Source organism: Sus scrofa, chromosome 6 (genome assembly GCF_000003025.6).
Source record: "Sus scrofa isolate TJ Tabasco breed Duroc chromosome 6, Sscrofa11.1, whole genome shotgun sequence".
Lineage (NCBI taxonomy): Eukaryota > Metazoa > Chordata > Mammalia > Artiodactyla > Suidae > Sus > Sus scrofa.
In genome coordinates this window covers 155,862,108-155,883,471 of record NC_010448.4, presented here as the reverse complement: position 1 = coordinate 155,883,471, position 21,364 = coordinate 155,862,108, and the positions used below count along the sequence as shown (strand labels likewise).

Sequence of the window (21,364 nt, the reverse complement as noted above, 5' to 3'; positions counted from 1 at the left end):
CAGAGCCAGCTCAGCTACAGCAAAGTTGGCAGGGCTGCGGAATCTCTGGGGAAGAAGGTCACGCAGCCACAGGGCCTCCAAGATCAGTTCACAGATGAGGAAGCTAGACTCCAGGGCAGGTCACAAGCTAATTCATCACTCATTCTTTAACTGATGCTTATCAAGCACCTATTGTGTGTCAGCTGCTGTACCAGGCACCGAGAATGAGGAACCAGAGGGTTCAGCTATGGATGCTGCCATCAAGGCACCCAGTCTAGTTGTGGAGACAGACATTTGAACAGGCAATTTTGACTGTCACAGTAGGTAAAACAGACAAAGAGCCATGGGAGCATTACAAGAAACTCTCTCTCTCTTTTGTTTTTTTTTTTTTTGTCTTTTTAGGGCCGCACTTGCAGCATATGGAGATTCCCAGGCTAGCGGTTGAATCGGAGCTGTAGCTGCTGGCCTACACCACAGCCACAGCCACACCAGATCTGAGCCGCACCTGCGACCTACACCACAGCTCACCGCAACCCCAGATCCTTAACCCACTGAGCAGAAACTCAATCTTCTAATTGACTTTAGAAAAGACAGAGAAAGACAAGGTCAGAAGACTGAACGATGGCCTCCCCAAGATGCCCACGTCCTCACCCTCAGGACCTGAGAATCTGTTCCCTTATGTAGCCAAATAGACTCTGCAGATGTGATGAAGCAAGACCGTGAGATGGGGAGATGGGCCAGGATTATCCAGGTGAGTCCAATGTCATCACAAAGGTCCCCACAGGAGGAAGGCAGGAGAGTCACAATCACCGAAGTAGATGCGACGACGGAAGCAGCGGCCAGAGGGATGGAAAGAGAGATGGAGGTGCCATGTGGCTGGCTTTGAACATGGTGGAGGGGCCGCCAGCCAAGGAATGTGGGCAGGCTCTGGAAGCTGGAGACTTCAGGAAACATTCTTCACAGAGCCTCCAGATGGAATGCAGCCCTGCCAGCACCTCGATTTTACCCCAGTGAGACCCGTTTGAAATCGAGAACTCAAGAAGTGTGAGAAAATAAATTTGCGTTGTTTTAGGCTACTACGTTTGGTAATTTGTTACAGCAGCAACATGGAAACTAAGACAGAAGGTTTCGTCAGAGATGGGGTGAAACTGGAACTGGGCTCCAATACAAGGGGACAGCTGTTTAAGAGAAGAGCTTGGGTGATGGAAAATCTGGAGGTTTGTTTTCATGGAGGTGAGGAGGTATGAGAGGAGCAGGAGACGAGGCCTTAAAAGAGGTTTGGGGAGTTCCCCTAGTGGCTCAGTGGTTAATGAACCCAACTAGTAACCCTGAGGTTGTAAGTTCGATCCCTGGCCTCACTCAGTGGGTTAAGGATCCAGTGTTGCCATGAGCTGTGGTGTAGATTGCAGACGCGGCTCGGATCCCACGTTGCTATGACTGTGGCGTAGGCCAGCAGCTACAGCTCCCATTCAACCCCTAGTCTGGAAACCTCCATCTGCTGTGGGTGCAGCCCTACAAAGACAGACAGACAGACAGACAGACACACACACACACACACACACACACACACACACACACACACGCTTGGGATCTTCAGAGCTGGGTCTGTGCTGGATGGACTGGAGCTGACCCCCTACCCTCTACCATCCCTCCAGGTTACATCATCCTTCTCCGTCTCTTGTTTATCTCTTTAGTGAGGACAATGATGGGTGTCAGGTTCAATTTAGGACTTTCCAGGGCCTGGAGATGATCGATGTAAAGTGCTTATTAACACAGTAGCTCGCACACGAGTTCTCAATGCATGCGAGTAAATGTTATTCCCCTTGCTGATGGGGAGTCCACTGAAGCTTGGCTAGGAGGTTATCAGGCAGAGTGGGAAGCGGATTCCGGGTCTCTTGGCTCCCTGTGTGGTGGCCTTGTCCTTTCCTGACTCCCTCTTTTGGGTTCTCTTAACCAACCTCAGGTGATGCCCCTGTGTTCAGATCCATTGAAAACAGCCACATTCATGGGTGAGAAGGAACTTGGCTTTGCTTGGGATTTTCCAGGAGAGCCTTGATTCTTACGGGAAAGTTCTGCTGAAAGACACAGCAGAGCAGAAACCACAGGCTCCTCTAGGCTGCAAGTGACACGATACAACTCTGGGAAAGCACCCGATAAAACTGCAAATCCAGCGAGGCAGACGCCTTCCATTTATCTGCCTCACAGTCTCCTCTCCTGTCACGCTGTGTCCTCACATGGCTTTTTGATTCCCAAAACCCATCTCTGGCTCAACCCAGGGTCTTGAGTTTTGCTTCTGTCTTCCTCACACTCAAAACCAGGATGACAGATCTTAAGATGGGAAGTGACTCACTGAGCATTTTCCAGCTCTGAGGCTGACTCCAGCATCTTGCCTGGCCTCTTGCATGGCTTAAATGAAATGGCTCACTCAAATGCTAGGATTCCAAGCCAGTAAGCACCCTGAGCTCCTGAGGACCAGGCTGCGAGTTCAGCACTGGGGAAAAAATGGTAGATGAGACCAGGTTCCTACCCTCATGTGTTCAGGGGCCAAGTGGGCAAAAGACAGGGCAAGATGTTTATCCCTCTTCTCTAGACAGCTTTACCCTGTAAAACAGGCTTTCAAAAGTCAAAGCAGTGACTGGATCAGCCCAAAGAGCCAGGGAGGACCCTGACACCCTTAAAAATTCTGCTCTGTAAGCGGCTGTCTACGCTGCTTCTGCTTTGAGTAAGTAACTCTGGCCGCCTCTGCTCCAGTGACCCTGCCTCTTAGCCAAGCACAGAGGGCAAAGCTTTGGAGTTAGTGAGTATCCCAGCAGCAGCTGTTACTAGCTCTGACCTGGGGTGACTTAAGCCATCTCTCTGAGCCTCAGTTACCTCATCTGTAAAATGGCTATAATATACAGTGGGTCCATGTGCCTAAAAGGAGCCCGTAGGTCAAGATCTAGAACACAGCCAGCAGTGAGTAGGTGCTTTACAAGCGCCAGGACCAAATTCCTATCCAGTGCTACCATCCACCAGAGCCAAACAGGATAAAAGTCAGATCCCTCATTTCCCTTCTCGGAAACAAACCCTGGTTCTCCTGGACTCTTTGTCTCATTGTGGGTAGAGAGCGCTCTGTAAAAGAGAGGAAGGCTATGAAGGACCCCCTCCCACCTTTCAATTTTTTTAATTGGGGGTGCAGGAGACTTTAATTAGGGCAGTGGCGCCGAGAAGGAAAGACCACAGTAAGCCCCTGGGGGCCGACCTCCTGCCTAGAGCAAAAGCTCAGAGGGCACAGTCAGCAAAGGGTTACCCTGGCTGCAACACCCATCCCCCACTGTCACTTCACATTAAAGGGCCAAGCTTCAGAGAACAAGCTGATCAGTGACAGCTGCTCTCATTAATAGTTTGCTCTCCTAATTTCTCTCCCTTCTGGCCTTGACAAGGAAGGAAGAAAGAGAGAGAGAGAGAGAGGAAGAAAGAAAGAAAGAAAGAGAGAGAGAGAGAGAGAGAGAAAGGAAGGAAGAAACTAATGAGTAAAGCCCTCGAAACAGCCATTCTCTAGGCGAGGGTTCCCAGGCCAAGGCTGGCATGCAGCTCAGATGCTACTTTCCTTGTGGTGCCCACTCGGATCACCCCAACTTGCTGCCCCTTCTTGCCCATTGCACAGAGCCAGGCCTCCCTTGCCTGCTGGAGGGCTCTGGCGTGTCCCGTGACACACCCATGTTGCATAGCTCCTGTGCTCGGCCTGGCTGTGCGCAACCAGACTAGGAGCTCCTTGAAAACAAAGGCTGAGCCTTATCCATCCCTCTGCCTTCAAGAGAATGCTCTCAAGAAAGGGCAGATTAACTCATGGATTCTAGCTTTAGGCTGATTAGCATACATTTACTTATTCTGACCTAGAATTCCACAGAGGCCTTGGCGACACAGGGAGAAAAAACATTAGGGTCCCTGTCCCCCAAGAAGAGTCTAAAGGGAGACACACATTCACAGTTTCAACACAGGGTGACAGAGGCAGGAGAGCAGAGAGGTGGCTGCAGAGACACAGGGCTGCAGCCGGACTGAGAAACAAAGAAAGGCTAACGGGCTGGTCTAGATCTCTTCGGTGACTCTGTGAATGAGCAAGGGTTAAACCAACAACGATGCCATTTGCATGGGTGATGCTCAAACACCCAGTCGTTACTGTATTCTAGGATCCCCAATGGACCAGGCTGAGCGCCCCAAGTAGGACCCAGGAAAGCACACTGTCAGAGCAGGTGATCAGTCATGTTTGCTGAATAAGCCCTTCAAAAGTTTGAGCATGAAAATCTAATGTTTTACAGATTAAAAAAAGAAAAAAAAGTTTACCTTTATGAGTCTTTAAAAAAAAAAAAAAAAAAAAAAACCAGCCGTTGCCTTCGTGGCTCAGCAGTTAACGAACCCAACTAGGATCCATGAGGATGTGGGTTTGATCCCTGGCTGCTCAGTGGGGGGTTAAGGATCTGGCGCTGCCAGATGAGCTGTGGTGTAGGCCAGATGAGCTGTGGTGTAGGCCGGTAGCGATAGCTCCGATTCCACCCCTAGCCTGGGAACTTCCATATGCTGCAGGTGCAGCCCTAAAAAGCAAAAATAACCAAAAAAACCAACCAAACTTCTAACAGGCAAGAAAAGCAGAGATTCCAGAAGAGATGAAGGCTCAGAGAGGTCTCTCATCTCACCCTCACTAGGGGTCAGACAGGGAGTGCGTGAAGAGTAACCCCAGCATTTGGGGCAAATCCGAATGTGGTCCATCCCAAGGCCATGCTCCAGGAAGCTGTCACTTGAGGTACAAAGCCCTGAGGCAAGGAGAGGGCCTTGCCTTCACCAAATTCCTTCTTCCCCAGCCAACACCCAGGTTAGGGTCTGACCACGTCTTGCAAAGGTCACAGTGGGAAGGGCAGATGTTTTCCAAGAAGCTGGGAAGTGTTTCTGAAAGTAAGTGACCACCGAGGCAGCATGTGAGGCCCATGAGTCAGGGACTCAGACCCTTAACATGTGACCTGGGAAAAGTTTCTTCCCCTCTTGAGCCCTAAAGGCCCTCATGGATAGAGGGACTGAGTCGGACAGTATTTCAGATCTCTCACAGCTGCAGCTCTGAGCCCAAACCTTCCATGTTTATGGAGAACAGGATTCACAGGGTCTGTTGGGTTAAAACTCCCAGGCTGGTGGGACAGCAGGAGCATCCTCATTTCATCCAAGGAGTCCTGGGCAGGGTGGCTCCTCAGACACCAAGCAGAGGAATTGAGAGCCCCCCCGGCTTTGGTCACTGAGCTGGAAACATTTAACAAGCAAGCTGTCTGGGGCCCTGCGTGGTGCTGAGACAAGGGGCTACTTACTATGCAGCAGGCTACCAGGGCTCCTTGAGCAAATCCAGCCAGGACATCGCTGGGGTGGTGCTTGTGATCAGACACACGGGACAGTCCTGTGTAAAAGGCCATCATGATCAGGGTGAACTGCAGGAGCGGCCGGAGCAGCCGGGCACCTCGCCAAGTGAAGCGGGCCTGCAGGTACAGCTGGAGGGAGGAGACAGAAAGAAGAGACACTAAGAGACTGGCCACTCACCTGCATCTTTTTTTTTTTTTTTTTTTTTTTTGGTCCCACCTGCATCTTAATATGAGGTTGACACACAGGACACTCTTACTATGTGGAACCACCCGGACCTTGGGTTGCTCACTACAGAAAGAGCATTCAACTTGGACCTGACCCCAAGTCCATTTTTTTTAACCTCGAGCTTTAGTTCTTTTACTGAAAGAAAAAAAAAAAAAAAGAGAGAGAGAGAGTTGCTGTTGTGGCTCAGCAGGAGGTTACAACCCAACTAGTATCCATGAGGATGTGGGTTTGATCCCTGGCCCCACTCAGTGGGTCAAGGATCCAGTGTTGCTATGTTTGTGGTGTAGGCCAGCAGCCACAGCTCCCATTCGACCCTTCACCTGAGAACTTCCCTGTGCTGCAAGTGCAGCCCCCACCCCCACCAGAAAAAAAAAAAAAAAAAAAAAAAAGGAAGGAAAAATAGAGTCTCTTTAGGGAGATAAGCTAAAGAGAGCTGAGGAAAATATTTCATGAGAATGGCCTTAGCCTGCTGCCTGGCTCATACTAGACACTTCATGTTAGTTTCCTCTTATCATCTTCTTGATTGAAACCAATTAAAGAACAGTAGCCAGGGTTAGTCAAAGTTCCTTTTTGTTACAACCGATGACAACTCATCCGATGCAGTTGTGTGTCTTCCTGGAGGTTACGGCTATGCAATCCCTAGGCTACCTGCCTCTCAGTCCTGTCATCGAAATTCATGCACGATGAGCGGGGGAGGCTCTTATGATAGTCACAAGGGGATGGATGTGTCTGCTGCAAAAGAAAGCAACTCTACAAAGGACACGTTCCTAAGTCACCGCTTGGAACTATGGATTTGGCACAAGGATATGAGGAAACACATAAACCAACCAGACGATGCTGGAGAGCTTGACAGATACTGGACTGGGTGGGGTAGAAGAGTAACCTGAAGAAAAAAGGGAAAAAAAAAAAAAAAAAAAGGCAAGGCACCTCTAGCCGAGGCAAAGAAGCTGAAATGACGTCAACTGGGCATTGTCCCTCCGAGTTATCTTGCTGCAGTTTCCGTTCTAACCTCTGGGCCCAACCTCCTTCTCAGGTTCCTGTGGGAACTTGGGAAATGAAGGGGAAGAGGCAACGGGACAAGGAGGAACTTCCGACTACAAATCAAAGCAAGGCACTGGGAGAGACCAGAGAAAGGGGAAGAGAGCGGAGGCGAGGGGCGGACGGCCTAAAGATAGGCCCGGGACAGTGGCGAGGGAGGGACCCTGCCCTTCCTGAGACAAATGGACACCTTCCTTTGGGTGGCCAGGGAAGAGTAAGCCAGCAGCCAGACCTGCGGGGACAGAAGAGTGGAAGATTCCAGAGTCACTGTTGCCCGCCTAGGAAAAGTGTCTCATACTGAATCCTCAACTACTTGGAAGGCAATGTTGAAAAGTTCAGACCTGGAAATTAGCAGGCAACTTTGGAATCATTATGAAATTATATGAATGTCTTCTTGGAAATGGAAGAATAACAAATAAAAAAAAATAATAATAAAGTGGAGTTCCCATCGTGGCGTAACGGAAACAAACCCAACTAGTATCCATGATGATGCAGGTTTGACCCCTGGCCTCGCTTAGTGGGCTAAGGAGCTGGCGTTGCCGTGAGCTGTGGTGTAGGCCGGTGGCTATAGCTCCAATTCAACCCCTAGCCTGAGAACTTACATATGCTGCAGGTGCAGCCCTAAAAAGCAAATAAAATAAAATAAAATAAAGTAAAATAAAATAAAATAAAATAAAGAATGCACTGTTACTAGATGCTAAACAAGTTAGAAAAACCAATGGTTTTTCATATAAAAAATAACCAATTAAAAAAAACTAGGAGTTCCCGTTGTGACTCAGTGGGTTAAGACCCTGACACAGTGTCCATGAGGATGCAGAGTCGACCCCTGGCCTTGCTCAGTGGGTTCAGGATCTGGCATTGCTGCAAGCTGCCATGTAGGTCGCAGATGCAGCTCAGATCCGGTTTCGCTATGGCTGTGGCCATCCGCTGCAGCTCTGATTTGACCTCTGGCCCCAGAATGTCCATATGCCACAAGTGCAGCTATACAAAGGAAAGAAAAAAAAAACTCTTCCTTCTGAGAGTGAGTATGGGGATGGTGTTGGTGGTTCCAACTCATCATGGTCTTTAGGACAATGGCAAGTTCAGGCAACAAGAACGGCCGCATTTGCAGTGCGGTCGCTACCAGTCACTCCTGGCAGTGGATGGACAGGGGTAGAGCGGTTAACAGAAAGAGTAAGATTTTTCATCAGAAAAAACCTCACTTAGCCTCAGTTTCCTATCTGAGACACATATCAAATAAGTAGAACAAGCACTATCTTACAGGCTGTAGCACAGACTGGTGACAACGTAGATCAAATAAAAAACAGGTGATTTTATTCCCTAACCACTTTCCTTAACTTGAACCTGGCATCTTTGAGATTTTCTCATTTCTCTCAATTTAAATATCTGCAGATCCTCAGACAATGATTGTTCAAAAAAATCTTCCAACTCTCCCCGCCCCCTCCATGTAGACTTTAGGTCACCAGTCCTGGAGATCTCCAGGCAGAGGAAGGGTGGGTTTCCCAACCGGACGAGGCACACATCTCCCCTCCCACTGACTCAGATGCTTACGGCTGGAGCTTAATACAAGAAAAAAATAAATATAGGAGAGGAACTTGAGGAGGGAGGAAGAGGCTTGTCATCAGAATAGCTTCAGGAAGGGAGTGCTTATGAATGAGAAAGGAGCAGGGGGCTATCGTGGGGCACGAATCCCTTTGGGAAGCAGGCAGACAGGGAATTTCAGGGGGCAGGTGGAAGCTTGCTCCCCCCAATCCATCCTTAACTAACACATTTATCGAGAGATGTTTCAAGATCTCAGGATCGATATGTGGTGTCTGCAGCGGGGCTCCAGGTTAAAGTGAATTTGAGAGGGTATCTGAGACAGCCCCGATTCCAGTGCCAGCCCCACCACTGACTAACTTCTCTAAGCCTCAGTCTTCTTATCTGTGAAACAGACACGACAGTACCTCTCCTTCAAGGGGTGGCCAGGATCAAACAAATCCAAAATAGGGCACAAATGAACCTGCCTACAGAACAGACACAGGCTCACAGACAGAAAGAACAGACGTGTGGCTGCCAAGGGGGGAGTGGGCAGGATGGACTAGGAGTTTGGAGTTAGTAGCTGCAAACTATGACATTTAGGATGGATAAGCAATGAGATCTTACTGTACAGCCTAGGGAACTCCATCCAGTCTCCTGGGAGAGAACATGATGGAGGATAATGAGAAAGAGAGTGTGTATATATATGTATGACTGAGTCACTAAGCTGTACAGCAGAAATAGGCACAACACTGTAAATCAACTATAATTTAAAACAAACAAACAAAAAAAAACCCCCAAAAAAACCAACCAAACAAACGAAAGAGACATCACAGCACCCCGCCTGGCATTAGACAGGCACTCAAGGCACTCTTCAAAAATCTGTGTCACCCTTTCACCTCGAAAGGTGATTTACTCCATGACGCTGGTTGATTTCACCACCACAAGTAAATTACTAAAGACATGGCACAATGACCTTTCACCCAGTGACTACTTCTGATCTGAGGAGTCAGCAGAGGGCAACCGGCTTTGAGGTTGATCAAAGGGTGTGATAACAACATTCTCCACCTCACTCCGGTCTTGACCACCGAAAGGAGGGGATTTTGCCAGTTTGTAGCCCAGCTCACATGAGCTGCTCTCTCCAGGCCAGAGGCCAGGGCATCACCAGGATGGGTCAGGAGCTCCTGGAATGCCCTGCTCCCCTGGGGATGCTCTGGGGGTCAGGAGAGTCAAACCTCCCGCCCCCAAGGGTGCAATGTGCTGTCCTAGAACAAACAGGAAGGAATCTTTCCCAGAATCAAAACTCCTGCAGGGGCTTCACCAAAGCCCCAGGTACTCTGAAAAGCATGGTTAAAAAAGGGTGAGCAGGAGTTCCTGTCATGACTCAGTGGTTAACGAACCTGACTAGTAACCATGAGGTTTCAGGTTCGATCCCTGGTATTGCTCAGTGGGTTAAGGATCTAGTGTTGCCGTGAGCTGTGGGTGGCTTGGATCCAGCATTGCTGTGGCTGTGGTGTAGGCCGGTAGCTACAGCTCCGATTTGACCCCTAGCTTGGGAGCCTCCATATGCTGCCAGTTCAACCCTAAAAAGACAAAACACACACACACACACACACACACACACACACAGAAAGGGGTGAGCAGAGCTGGACAAAATCAGAAAGCCTCAATCACGCTGACCTCTCATGGGGGTCAGCAGCCCTGAGCTCCTGTCCTCTTTGGGTCTTACCTCCCCATCAGTATGAAGGCCTCTGGGCCCAGAGAATCCACTTCCTAAGCATCAGTGTGATGCTGCTGTAGAAAGTGTCTAACTTGCCATCAGAGAAACTGGGTTGGAATCTTCTCTCTGTTACACACTAGCTGTCTGAACCTGGCCAAGGCATTCTGCTTCTCTGAGTTTCTGCTTTCTCCTCTATGACATAAGCAGATTCGTTCACTTTAAAAAAAAAAAAAAAAAAAAAGTGGGAGTTCCTGCTGTGACTCAACAGAAACAAATCTGACTAGCATCCATGGGGTCGCAGGTTCGATCCCTGGCCTCACTCAGTAGGTTGAGGATGCAGCGCTGCCGTGAGCTGTGGTGTAGGTCGCAGACACGGCTCAGATCCCACGTTGCTGTGGCTGTGGCTGTGGCATAGGCTGGCAGCTACAGCTCCAATTAGACCCCAAGTCTGGGAGCCTCTATATGTTGTAGATGCAGCCCTAAAAAGACAAAACAAAAAAACTGCTGTGAGCATCCATTCTGTTCAAAACTGAATGAAAGACACAGGCATGGAGAATATAAGCTCCTTCACCAGAAAAGAATAATCTTTCAGTCCCTTTCTGGGACTAAGTTTTTCTTCCAATTGCTAAATAGAACTGCTGGGTGGCAGACATGGAGATTGCACCAGAAGGGTGTGTGTCTGTTCCCCGCCCCCGGGGGTGAAAGTCCCTGGCACCCAGAATTCACTCCAGTGAGCAGTCCCTTCTCCTTCCTGGTCCGAGCTTCAAAACTGGGGTCCTATGGGATTCCAACAAAACCTCCTTAGAAAGGTCTGAGTTCCAGCTGGCTCCTCCTCCTCGTCCTCCTCCCCCTCCCCCTTGGGGCTGAACCAGCAGGTCAGACGGGGGTGAGCCTCCCTGGTTCTAGCTAAGTCATTTGGGCTTCATTACACGATTTGCATACTGGTGAAACAGGTCTGTACTGTCCTCTGGCTTCATTTCCATTGCTCTTGGGAGCTCTGGGCTAAGACTGAGAAGGAGGCTTTTGTCCTTCCTCTGTCCCCGCCCGCTCTCCTCCTGGAAGTCTACCCAGATCGCTGATACCCACCAGGAGAAACTTTCTCCCTTCTCCCATCTCCTCCATGGTTCACACTTGGCTCTGGTTCACATGCCTGGTGACTGACTCGACACTGGGAAGTTATTCCACTACTTTAGGGACCAAGAGGAGTCTGGAGTTGATTTTTCTCCTTTAAAAGGAATCGGGTCTTGTTTTCTGTCACTATCAGGGGAGAAAAAGAATGGCTGGTTTGCTGAGCATTAAGACACCGAGCAAGGTGCCTGAAAATACATCATCGGCAATTGTCACAACCATCCTGCTTATTTTACAGATGGAGAGATCAAGGACAAAAGAGGCCATGCTCCCTGCTCAAGGTAACAACGGGCCATGATCTACATTGAGTAAAATTTGCCTTTTATTTATTTTTTCTTGTTATGGCTGCACCAGCTGCACATGGAAGTTCCCGGGCTAGGGGTCAAATCCGAGCTGCAGCTGCTGATCTATGCCACAGCCACATCAGCGCCAGATCCGAGCCACATCTATGACATATGCTGCAGCTTGAGGCAATGCTGGCTCTCTAACCCACTAAGCAAGGCCAGGGATCAAACCTGCACCCTCGTGGACACTATGTTGGGTTCTTAACCCACTGAGGCACAACAGGAACTCCCAGATTTGCCTTTTTAAAGTCCATGTTCTAACCACAGAAATCAACTGGCTTCCGTAAGGAATTAGTGCCAGCTATTGGTCTTTCACATTGGACTTTTGTCTCTGGAGAAAAGAAGCAATTTGAGGGGACTACACACTGTCATGGACTAAAGGGCAACCTGAATGGGACATTTGGAACGGTGGCCTCCTCTAACTCATCTGTCACACACTTTTACAATACCCATGTCAGAAATACAGGTGTACAGCTTTGGGAAGAGTTAGAGAAGAGTCTGTGACCTGATCTCAAGCTCAGGAGAGCATGCTAACTGACTGCTTTGCAGCTATCTATTTTCCAGCCTTTCTTCACAAAATGTGAGCTCTCTTGGTGTCTCCAGGTGCTCACACAGGGTCTGACACAGAACGGGTACTCAGAAACTGCTAGATGGATAGATAGATGGGTGGATGGATGGGTGGATGGGTGGATGGATGGATGGATGGGTGGATGGGTGGATGGATGGATGGATGGATGGATGGATGGATGGGTGGGTGGATGGGTGGATGGGTGAGGCAGAGATGAAGAAGAGGAAAAACATCTGGTACAGTGGCTTATTCCCCCTTGTAAACAACAATCTTGTTCCTGGAAGGGGTTTCACCAGACACTCCCAGGATCTGCGGGCATGTCTCGTGGGCGTACCAGACCCCACTGGTCTGGGATTCTAAACACTGTGAACAAAACCTCAATGACTAACAACCACAGGCTGGAGAACATGGCTGTCAGAACACAGCCACTTCCCGGTTTCCTTGGTACCCGACACCCCCTGGACGCATCCACATTTCTCACGGCACCATGTAAGGAGTCAAGGGGTAAACAGTTCAGCCAAGAGGCAGCAAAGACCTTCCCTACATCACACAGGCCCTTTGTGATCTATCGCATCAGTGATGAGGAGATGAAGAGAACACTGACTGGAATGGAAAGGAGCACAGCCTGGGAGATCAGAAGACCCAGGATGGATCCATCCATCCATCCATCCATCCATCCATCCATCCACTCATTCCTCAAACATGCACTGGGAGTTCCCGTCATGGCTCAGTGGTTAACGAACCCACCTAGAATCCACAAGGACTCGGGTTTGATCCCTGGCCTCGCTCAGTGGGTTAAGGATCTGGCGTTGCCGTGAGCTGTGGTGTAGGTCGCAGATACGGCTCAGATCCCTCGTTGCTGTGGCTTTGGCATAGGCCAGCGGCTACAGCTCCGATTCCACCCCTAGCCTGGGAACCTCCATATGCCACCAGTGTGGCCCTAAAAAGACAAAAAGACCCCCCCCTCAAAAAAAAATGCATTGTATACCTAACTAAGTGTTAGATACTGTTTGGGGAAGTGAGATACAGCAGTGAATCAAGAGACAAAAACCTCTCTTCCATGAAGCTTGTAGTTTCCCTGGTGGAGATACAGAGAATACCAGATGGTGAGAAATTCGGGGATAAATAAATAAGGCTGCAAAGGGAGTTCGGGAGTACAGGAGCAGGTGGCCAGGGAAGCCTTCTCTGACAAAGTGGCCTGAGGAAGGAGAGGAGCCACGTGCAGATTTCCAGGCTGGGAAAGGCCTCATGCAAATTTGCTGCTGATCCTGCTCTAAGCTGCAAAAGGAGGAGCTGGGACTGATGACTCCAGGAGTCTTCTCAGCTCTCAGCATGCCCTCCACGCCCTGCTTCTTACCGGCCATCAAAGCTGCAGATTTTCACCACCATCCTCCTTCCACCTGCGCGCAGGTAGTTCTTCCAACCCTCTCACTTTCACAGGACTACCATATGGGAAGCCCTTCCTGGCTCTCACCTTCCATTCCAGCTTAGCAAGGGTGCCGCAATTCTGAGCTTCCATAATAACCTATACACCCTCGTCCCCTCCTGCACCATGGACCAGACTATCATCATTGTCTACCTGCTCCTCTAGAATGAACTCCCCAAGGGCCATGACCATGCCTTGCCAATTGCTATATTCCCGCCCCTAGCACAGGTCTTGGTGCATAATAGTCCCTTGCTAAATATGTGCTGAATGATGAATGTTGAAAGCACAAGTGAGTTTCTTGAGGGCAAGGCCCAGGTCTGATTCATCTAGTAGCCCGAGGAGGTGGCAGGGTGCCTGGTACAACAGAGGTAACTCCAGGTATGCTACGTGAATCGGTGCCTGCTCCAGTGTTGGCATTTTATCCAGATAGCCAGGTCAACCTCAATCCCTGACCATGTAGGTGCCGGGCCAATCCAAATGTGGTTTGGTCCTCCGGAGTTTAGACCAGGGCTTGAGGGTAGGAAGCACCGTTTATGGTTAAATACACTGTGGATTTCTCTGATTAAGATTTGCATTAATCTCTACCAAGGCTTAACCTCACCCTTAAGCTTCCATGCCCAGAGATAATTTGGTGTTTGGGGCATGGTTTTTGCAAGCTATCCAATTCACAAATCAAAACCCAACATGGAGCGCCCTCCAAAGCCATGGGCGGTTCTAGATGGCGGCTGGTGCCAAAAGCTCTGGAGAAGGCATGGCCGGTGCTTCTGGTCTGCCACTCTCTGAACTCCACAGGAATGTGGGCCTAAGCTAGTATCTGATGGCTTCCCATCTTCCCTCTCGGCACCAAGGGTAGCCCGAACCTCAAACAGAACCACAGAGATTGAGACATCAGTAGACACCGTGTTTTCCCTCTTATATGTAACAGATGGGGAGAGCAGGGCCACAACTCTACCAAAACAGACACACTTGTCCCCACTTGACAGATGAGTGCAGTGAGGTTCGAAACCTAAGCAACCAACTCACGGTTCCACCAATAGTAAGTGGCACGGCCAGAATCACCTAGGTCTGCCCAACTCTAAAGGCAAACGCTGTCAGTGCCACAGCCAGCTGGTTCCAATGGGATTCTCCTCAAGGGTGCAAGGAAGCTGCGGATCACAGGCTACCTTAACAGAAGCCTGTAGGACCCGGGGGAGGCCAGACTCTCATGCGTCCAACTCGGGCACTTCCTGCTGCCCAACATGAAAGCATCATGGGAGGGTCTAGGGGCTTCTCTGATGGGCTTCAGGATTTCCCATTCCCCCAAACAGGTGGCAGTGGTGTTCTTCAAACTTCCTTTATAGAAACTGCAACTTGGACTTCCGAAGGGCTGAGATTTCTGTGTATATCTCATAAAAAGGAGCCCAGGTGAAGAGCGGTGTCCTCTTTACTTGTTTAGCCCTTACCTTCAAAGGGTGTTTCAGGACAAGATTATCTTTGAGTGAAATAGAGAGCCCTGGGAGTTCCCGTCGTGGCGCAGTGGTTAACGAATCTGACTAAGAACCATGAGGTTGCGGGTTCGATCCCTGCCCTTGCTCAGTGGGTTAATGATCCGGCGTTGCCGTGAGCTGTGGTGTAGGTTGCAGACGAGGCTCGGATCCCGCGTTGCTGTGGCTCTGGCATAGGCTGGTGGCTACAGCTCCAATTCGACCCCTAACCTGGGAACCTCCATATGCCGCGGGAGCGGCCCAAGAAATAGCACAAAAAAAAAAAGAAAGAAAGAGAGAGCCCTGTGTTTGCAGTGTACCTGTGGGCGTCTTTGAGATATGGACGCTGAATGTGTGAATATTTGCAAGAGCTCCTAAGAGTGTGTGGTGTGCACACGGGGGACTGTGTGTAAAAATACACTTCAGAGATGAAGGATTAAGGAGACTTCTCTCCTTCTCCCACTCTCTTCCTTTCCTCTCTCCCTTCCTTCCTGGAATATAAAGGCACTATAATTTTTTTCCTTCCTCAGAGATGCAAATAAACATCTCATCACAACCCACCACTCACCCATCAGCCCCAGAGACAGCTCGTGCCATAATCATAGCTGGTAGGAGGCGACGAGCGGTAGGGGTATGAGGGCTTCTTCTCACCCATTAAAGCAGATCTGAAAAAAGGTAGGTCGCCCTCAAGTGAAATCTGAAATTGGGGTTGGAGCTTTATTCTTTTTTTTTGGCCACACCTGCCGAAGTTCCCGGGTCAGGGATGGGACCCATGCCACAGCTGTAACCAGAGCCACAGCCAGGACAACACCAGGTCCTTAACCCACTGAGCCACCAGGGAACTCCTGGAGCTTATATTCTTTAAGTTTACCCTGCAGAGATTTGCTTGGTTTTGTTTTCTGCTGCGCAGCACAAAGAAAACAACATACAACCACGCTGGAGTCATAAAGATCAGCCTTCAAAGGCTTTTCCTGCCCCTTAGATTCAGGTTTATTTGTTTAAAACTGAAAGCAGTGTAACCAAAACACATCTCATTTCAGTTACTGAGAGAATTTATAAGTTACAGCATGAGCTCAACACAGTGCCTGGCACAGAGAGGGCACCAGAAACCTGTCAGCACTTCTACTTTACAAAACACTGAAATCACATTTGTAAAATTGCTTCCAGCCCTGGGTAAAATATAAAAATGGAAAAGGAACTGAACTGTCCTTGCTAAACTGCCCTTTCCAAAAGCAAAGCAAAAAACAAAAACAACAACAAGGAAATGAAGAAGGGTGAGAAGGGTTATACATGAAGCAATAAAATCTACATTTCATGTTTTTAGAGAGGCTGGGGCCCACTTCTCAGCTCTGCAGCCTAGGTAACGGGAAGCCCGGAGGCCTCCAGACTTGGTAAGGACTGGGGAAACAAAACAACTCTCTGCTGTTTTTTCCACCTCCTAATTATGTTTTTTAAATGAGTCGGCATCAAAACGCTCTTTTTCCAAACAGCTTATGCTCCTCTGGGCGACAACCGACCTCTCAGCGCCTTCCCGCTCTGAACCCCACCAGAGCAGCTGAAAGCAGGAAGTGCCTTGGCACAGGGACCTCATTCAAGGGGAGAGGAAAGGCAGGGGGACCACATTTAACTGACAAAGGGAAACAGACCAGCCCTGTCTGCGTGGCAGCTGGAGGGGAGCAGGGCGCTTCACCTGCACTGTCCTGGAGTTTCCAGGAAGTCAGGGCAGGACCTCGGCCACGGCCAGGGCATCCTGCGACCAGGGCAGATCCTGGCTCCACCACTAGCGGAAGGCCCCATAACACGCTGCATATCCTCTCTGGGCCTTGGTCTTTGAACCCAAGCAATAGGGCTAAGGATTTCTTATTGCACTGGGTTATTCTGAAGTCATAGTCACGTGTGTCCAAGCATGCAGAAAGGGTCTGGAAAAGTCAAAAATCACTCTGGAGCCAGATAACGATTTTTTTTGTTTGTTTGTTTGTTTGTTTTTAGGGCCACACCTGTGGCATATGAAGTTCCCAGGCTAAGGGTCTGCCTACACCACAGTCACAGCAACGTGGGATCCAAGCCTCGTCTGTGACCTACACTACAGCTCACGGTAACACCGGATCCTTAACCCACAAGGCAAGGCCAGAGATCAAACTGGCATCCTCACGGATACCAGTTGGTTTCATTATCACTGAACTACACTGAGAACTCCTGGATTATGATTTTTTCAAGCCTTCCCATCAGTAGAGGACTGCGGAGGACTGGCACGGCAAACACCACGAGGAATTTGATCAGAAGGCATGGATTTGAGCATTAGTTCTGGTGTCCATGTAAATTCTGGCAGCTCAGTTGACATCTCTGAGCCTTACTTAGTGATCCTTGCCCACAATAAAGATGAAACTACTTACAAGGTTCTTGAAAGGATCGGCCGAGTTAATGGATTTTCAGGAAACAGTGCTTGTTACCATAAAATGTTATACCGGTGCCTTTATCACTTAATCCCAAAGTGGGTGCTCAACCCTTCTCCAGCAGCCACCGCAAAGAGCATTTTTATTTGAAAATGGGAAAAGCCTGGAAAGTAAGACAGCTGCTGCTAACACAGGGGCAGAGCTCAGAATAGAAGCTAATTCTTCTAGCGAACCTCTTTTCTAAGGATCTCCCAGTGAGGTCTGTCCCTAAACATGTGAGTGCTCTCTGTGGAGAAAGGATTTAAGCTGGGGCTAGACTCCATCGGAATCAGAGGCAGAGTACTTACCATCAGATACAGCATAGTGTACATGGAGAAGGAGGCATGGCCAGAGAAGAAGGACTTCCTGCAAGAGCAAGAGAGGGCGGGTAAGGGCCGTATTCATATCCTCGAGACACGTTTGTCCATCTGTCTCTCCTCCCTAGACTGTGAACCCCCAAGAGCGGCACTGCCTTGTCCATTTTTGCATCCTTGGTCATGCTTTGGACACACTGCCTGGAACCTAGCAGATATCCGTGAATGCATGAATACATGAAAGAATGAATAAATGACTGGAGGGACTTAGCGAGGCTCTCTTGTAAATGTCTATTCACTATCTGTCTCAACCATTTGAGTGTGAGTTCCTGAACAATGGGACTCTGCATTATTCACCATCTACACCCAGGCCCAGCACTGAGCCTGTCATTTTACGGAGTAGGTGTTTACTGAACTGCCTGCAGCAAAGGTGTGAACGTGACAGTGCCTCACGAGGTGGAATCTCACCTGGCTTCCTGGACTTTGCTGTCCTCGCCTCTACACTTGTAGTTTTGGATGTAGCCTTCGGAGCAGTTGATCTGGCTGAAATCGGGGTTGCAGACGCTCAAGAAGTGAGGACGCAGGCGCCCTATGGAGACCTTGGCAATGTCCGTGAAGGACTGGCTGATGGCACAGCCGAAGAGGAAGCAGCCCACTTGCTTATAGAGGGCTGCCACATAGGGATTCTGGATTGTCGACCGGGACTTCTCCTTCAGGTAATAGATGCGGTAGAATTCCCCCGTGATGATCTGAAAGGCAACCCACAGGGAAGTCAGACGATATTGAGACCCGTCATCAACAGTGAGGCTGTGAAGGATATTCAGTGGCATAAGACGATGCTCAGTATGTAACTGCAGGTCATAGGCCAGAAAACTCCAGTTTTCTATTTTCTATGTTTTAAGTATACAGACACAAATATGCATGGGAAAAGATAGCCAACAAGAACCTACTGTATAGCACAGGGAAATCTATGCAATATTCTGCAATAACCTATATGGGAAAAAAGAATGGATATATATTTATGGATGATTGATTCACTTTGCTGTACACCTGAAGCTAATACAACCTTGTAAGTCAACTCCGATAAAATTTAAAAAATAATAAATTTTTTTAAAAAGTAAAAACAACAAAAACAACGAATATAAACAAATATGCATGAGAGAAAAGATCAAAGTGCAAACAAGGTCAGTTTTTTCCGTTTTTAAAAAAAGGCTTACATGGCCATACAGTACCTTTGTAACAAGAAAAATATGCAATCAAATATATTTATATGTAAATATATCACATATAAACCATATAATATGTAAATGTATTATACATACATGCACATACAATATGTATACATAGGTATATATATACACACACATATATATATTTGTTTTAATCAGAGAGAGATAATTAAATATTTAGTTATAGGAAAAAAGTAAATGAGGAATCAAGGAGGGAGTTCCTGTTGTGACTCAGTGGTAATGAACCGGACTAGGATCTGTGGGGACACAGGTTCCATCCCTGATCTCGCTCAGTGGGCTAAGAATCCGGCATTCCCATGAGCTGCACTGTAGGTTGCAGACGTGCCTGGGGTCTGGCGTTGCTGTGGCTGCAATGTAGGACAGCAACTGCTGTGCCAATTTGACCTTTAGCCTGGGAACCTCCCTATGCTGCAGGAGTGGCCCTAAAAAGACAAACAGAAAGAATCGACAGAGTTCCCGTCGTGGCGCAGTGGTTAACGAATCCGACTAGGAACCATGAGGTCGCGGGTTCGGTCCCTGCCCTTGCTCAGTGGGTTAAGGATCCGGCGTTGCCGTGACCTGTGGTGTAGGTTGCAGATGCGGCTCGGATCCTGCATTGCTGTGGCTCTGGCGTAGGCCGGCGGCTACAGCTCTGATTGGACCCCTAGCCTGGGAACCTCCATATGCCGCGGGAGCGGCCCAAGAAATAGCAAAAAAAGCCAAAAAAAAAAAAAAGCCAAAAAAAAAAAAAAGAAAGAATTGAGGACATGGTTAAGGATGGCCAGGATATCAGAGGGTCTGAGCAGATCTCTGGATTCTGGGATTTGCAGTAAAGGGTCACCAACAACGATCTAACCCTACACAGGGCCTCAGCCTGTGCCATGCTGAGCCATGGCAGAGATTTCTGTAGGAAAGGGTGTTTGCTCCCAGATCCAGTCCCAGGTTTGAATCCAATCTCTGCCAGCTACCTCGTGTCCTTCAAAAGTAACTTCAACTCTGTAGGGTCCCTGACAGAATGGAGGTAACATGACCAGGACATGCTCTGGGTCATGGAAAGTGATTCTTTCATTTTCCCTTTTAGAAGTGTGGCATGATGAGAAGAACATAAGCCTACAAACCGAGGACCTTTCATACAGGGCCCTTCAGAGTTTGGGAAATCCCAAGGCAGCCTGCGTTGTCTCCTCCATCCTGAAGGACAGGGAGGGAGTCTGGGTTCTGCGTTTTCATGCCCTTCCTCCATCCCACTGAGCCATCTCCTTAATGCTTAGGGGGGAGACCTACCACCACTAAGAAGAAAAGAATCACCAACCATTGATCACCTCCTGCATCCACATATTGCTTTTTTATATACTTTATTTTATGAAATCCTCACAACGCTAGGAGACAGATTGAGATTCCAAGAGGGGACGCACCACAACCCAAACTAGCCGGCTTTACATTAAGAATGGGGGGGGGCGGGGAGTTCCTGTTGTGGCACAGCAGAAACAAATTCAACTAGTATCCATGAGGATGCAGGTTCAATCCCTGGCCTCACTCGGTGGGTTGAGGATCCAGCGTTGCCATGGGCTGTAGTGTAGGTCGCAGATGCAGCTCAGATTCCACCTTGCTGTGGCTGTGGTGTAGGCTTGCAGCTGTAGCTCCGATTTGACCCCTAACCTGGGAACTTCCATATGCCATGGGTTCAACCCTAAAAAGCAGAAACAAAGGGGGGGGGGGCGTTCAGGCAGCTGACTCAAATGCCTACTGATTCTGCGTTGGTGACGCACCACTATCCATCCTGTGCCTGGCTGCCTTTGTCTTAACTCCACAGCACAGCCCCGCCACTTCCTGGTGGCAACCACAGTCCAGGGCTCAACTCATCCCTCACCACAGAGTCCCTTTCACACTTCCTCCAAAGGAAGGCTGATGAGCCACACTTGCCCTTTCAGGGATCAGAGAGCATGTTCACAACCGCAAGGGAAGCAATAGACTGACATATCCGGGCACTCCTTTTCAAAGCCTCCAGTTATTCTTTTGCAGCTGGGGAAGGCGTCGAGGCAAAGGGTCTGATCCAGGTCCAGGGCTCCCATCTTCAGGGAACATGGCCATGCAATGCCAGCTGGGCTCAGAGGCAAGCAGGTGCAGTGGTGAGAAGCGCTCCTAGCAGTGCTAACATTTATACAGAGATTCTGTGTTTATAAGCGCTTGATTTAAGGGCTCCCCTTGGGTTTCCTAGATCGTACTGAGTCTCCTAGACCATATGATTCTGTGTTAGAGAGAGATGGTCAGAGGTCAGTCCGGTCTGACGTCCTGGCTTAATCCTTTCCTGGGAGAGCAGGACAATCAGCTGAGAGAACAAATGGATGAAAGGGAGCGGGATGGTGGTCCTCACAGTTGCTTTATTGCAAAACTGGAAACGTCCTCTAAACAGTACCAAGCGTCCTCTGACAACATGCTGCAGAGTAAAATCGGAAAAGCCTAGCCAGTCAGAAATGAAAGGATCCATTATATATGGAAGAAACTGAGGTCCAAATTAACTCACATCTAAAGATTAGACCCAGGTGTTCTGACTCTACCCAGCATTCTTTCCTACCATTCCTGGTCTAATTCCCCTTTTGAACC

At 48.9% G+C, this 21,364-nt stretch overlaps 1 protein-coding gene across 2 annotated transcripts in view; it reads right to left on the bottom strand.

The window, feature by feature from the left end:
* Positions 1 to 21,364, bottom strand: part of PLPP3 (phospholipid phosphatase 3) — a 94,082-nt gene that overhangs the window by 11,448 nt on the left and 61,270 nt on the right. For both annotated transcript variants that reach the window (XM_005665388.3, XM_003127971.6), the window contains 3 exons: positions 18,003 to 18,283; positions 17,529 to 17,586; positions 5,310 to 5,486 (listed from right to left, as the gene is read on the bottom strand). In XM_005665388.3, the coding sequence (XP_005665445.1) occupies positions 5,310 to 5,486; positions 17,529 to 17,586; positions 18,003 to 18,283 (516 nt within the window). The remainder of the gene's footprint in view (positions 1 to 5,309; positions 5,487 to 17,528; positions 17,587 to 18,002; positions 18,284 to 21,364) is intronic.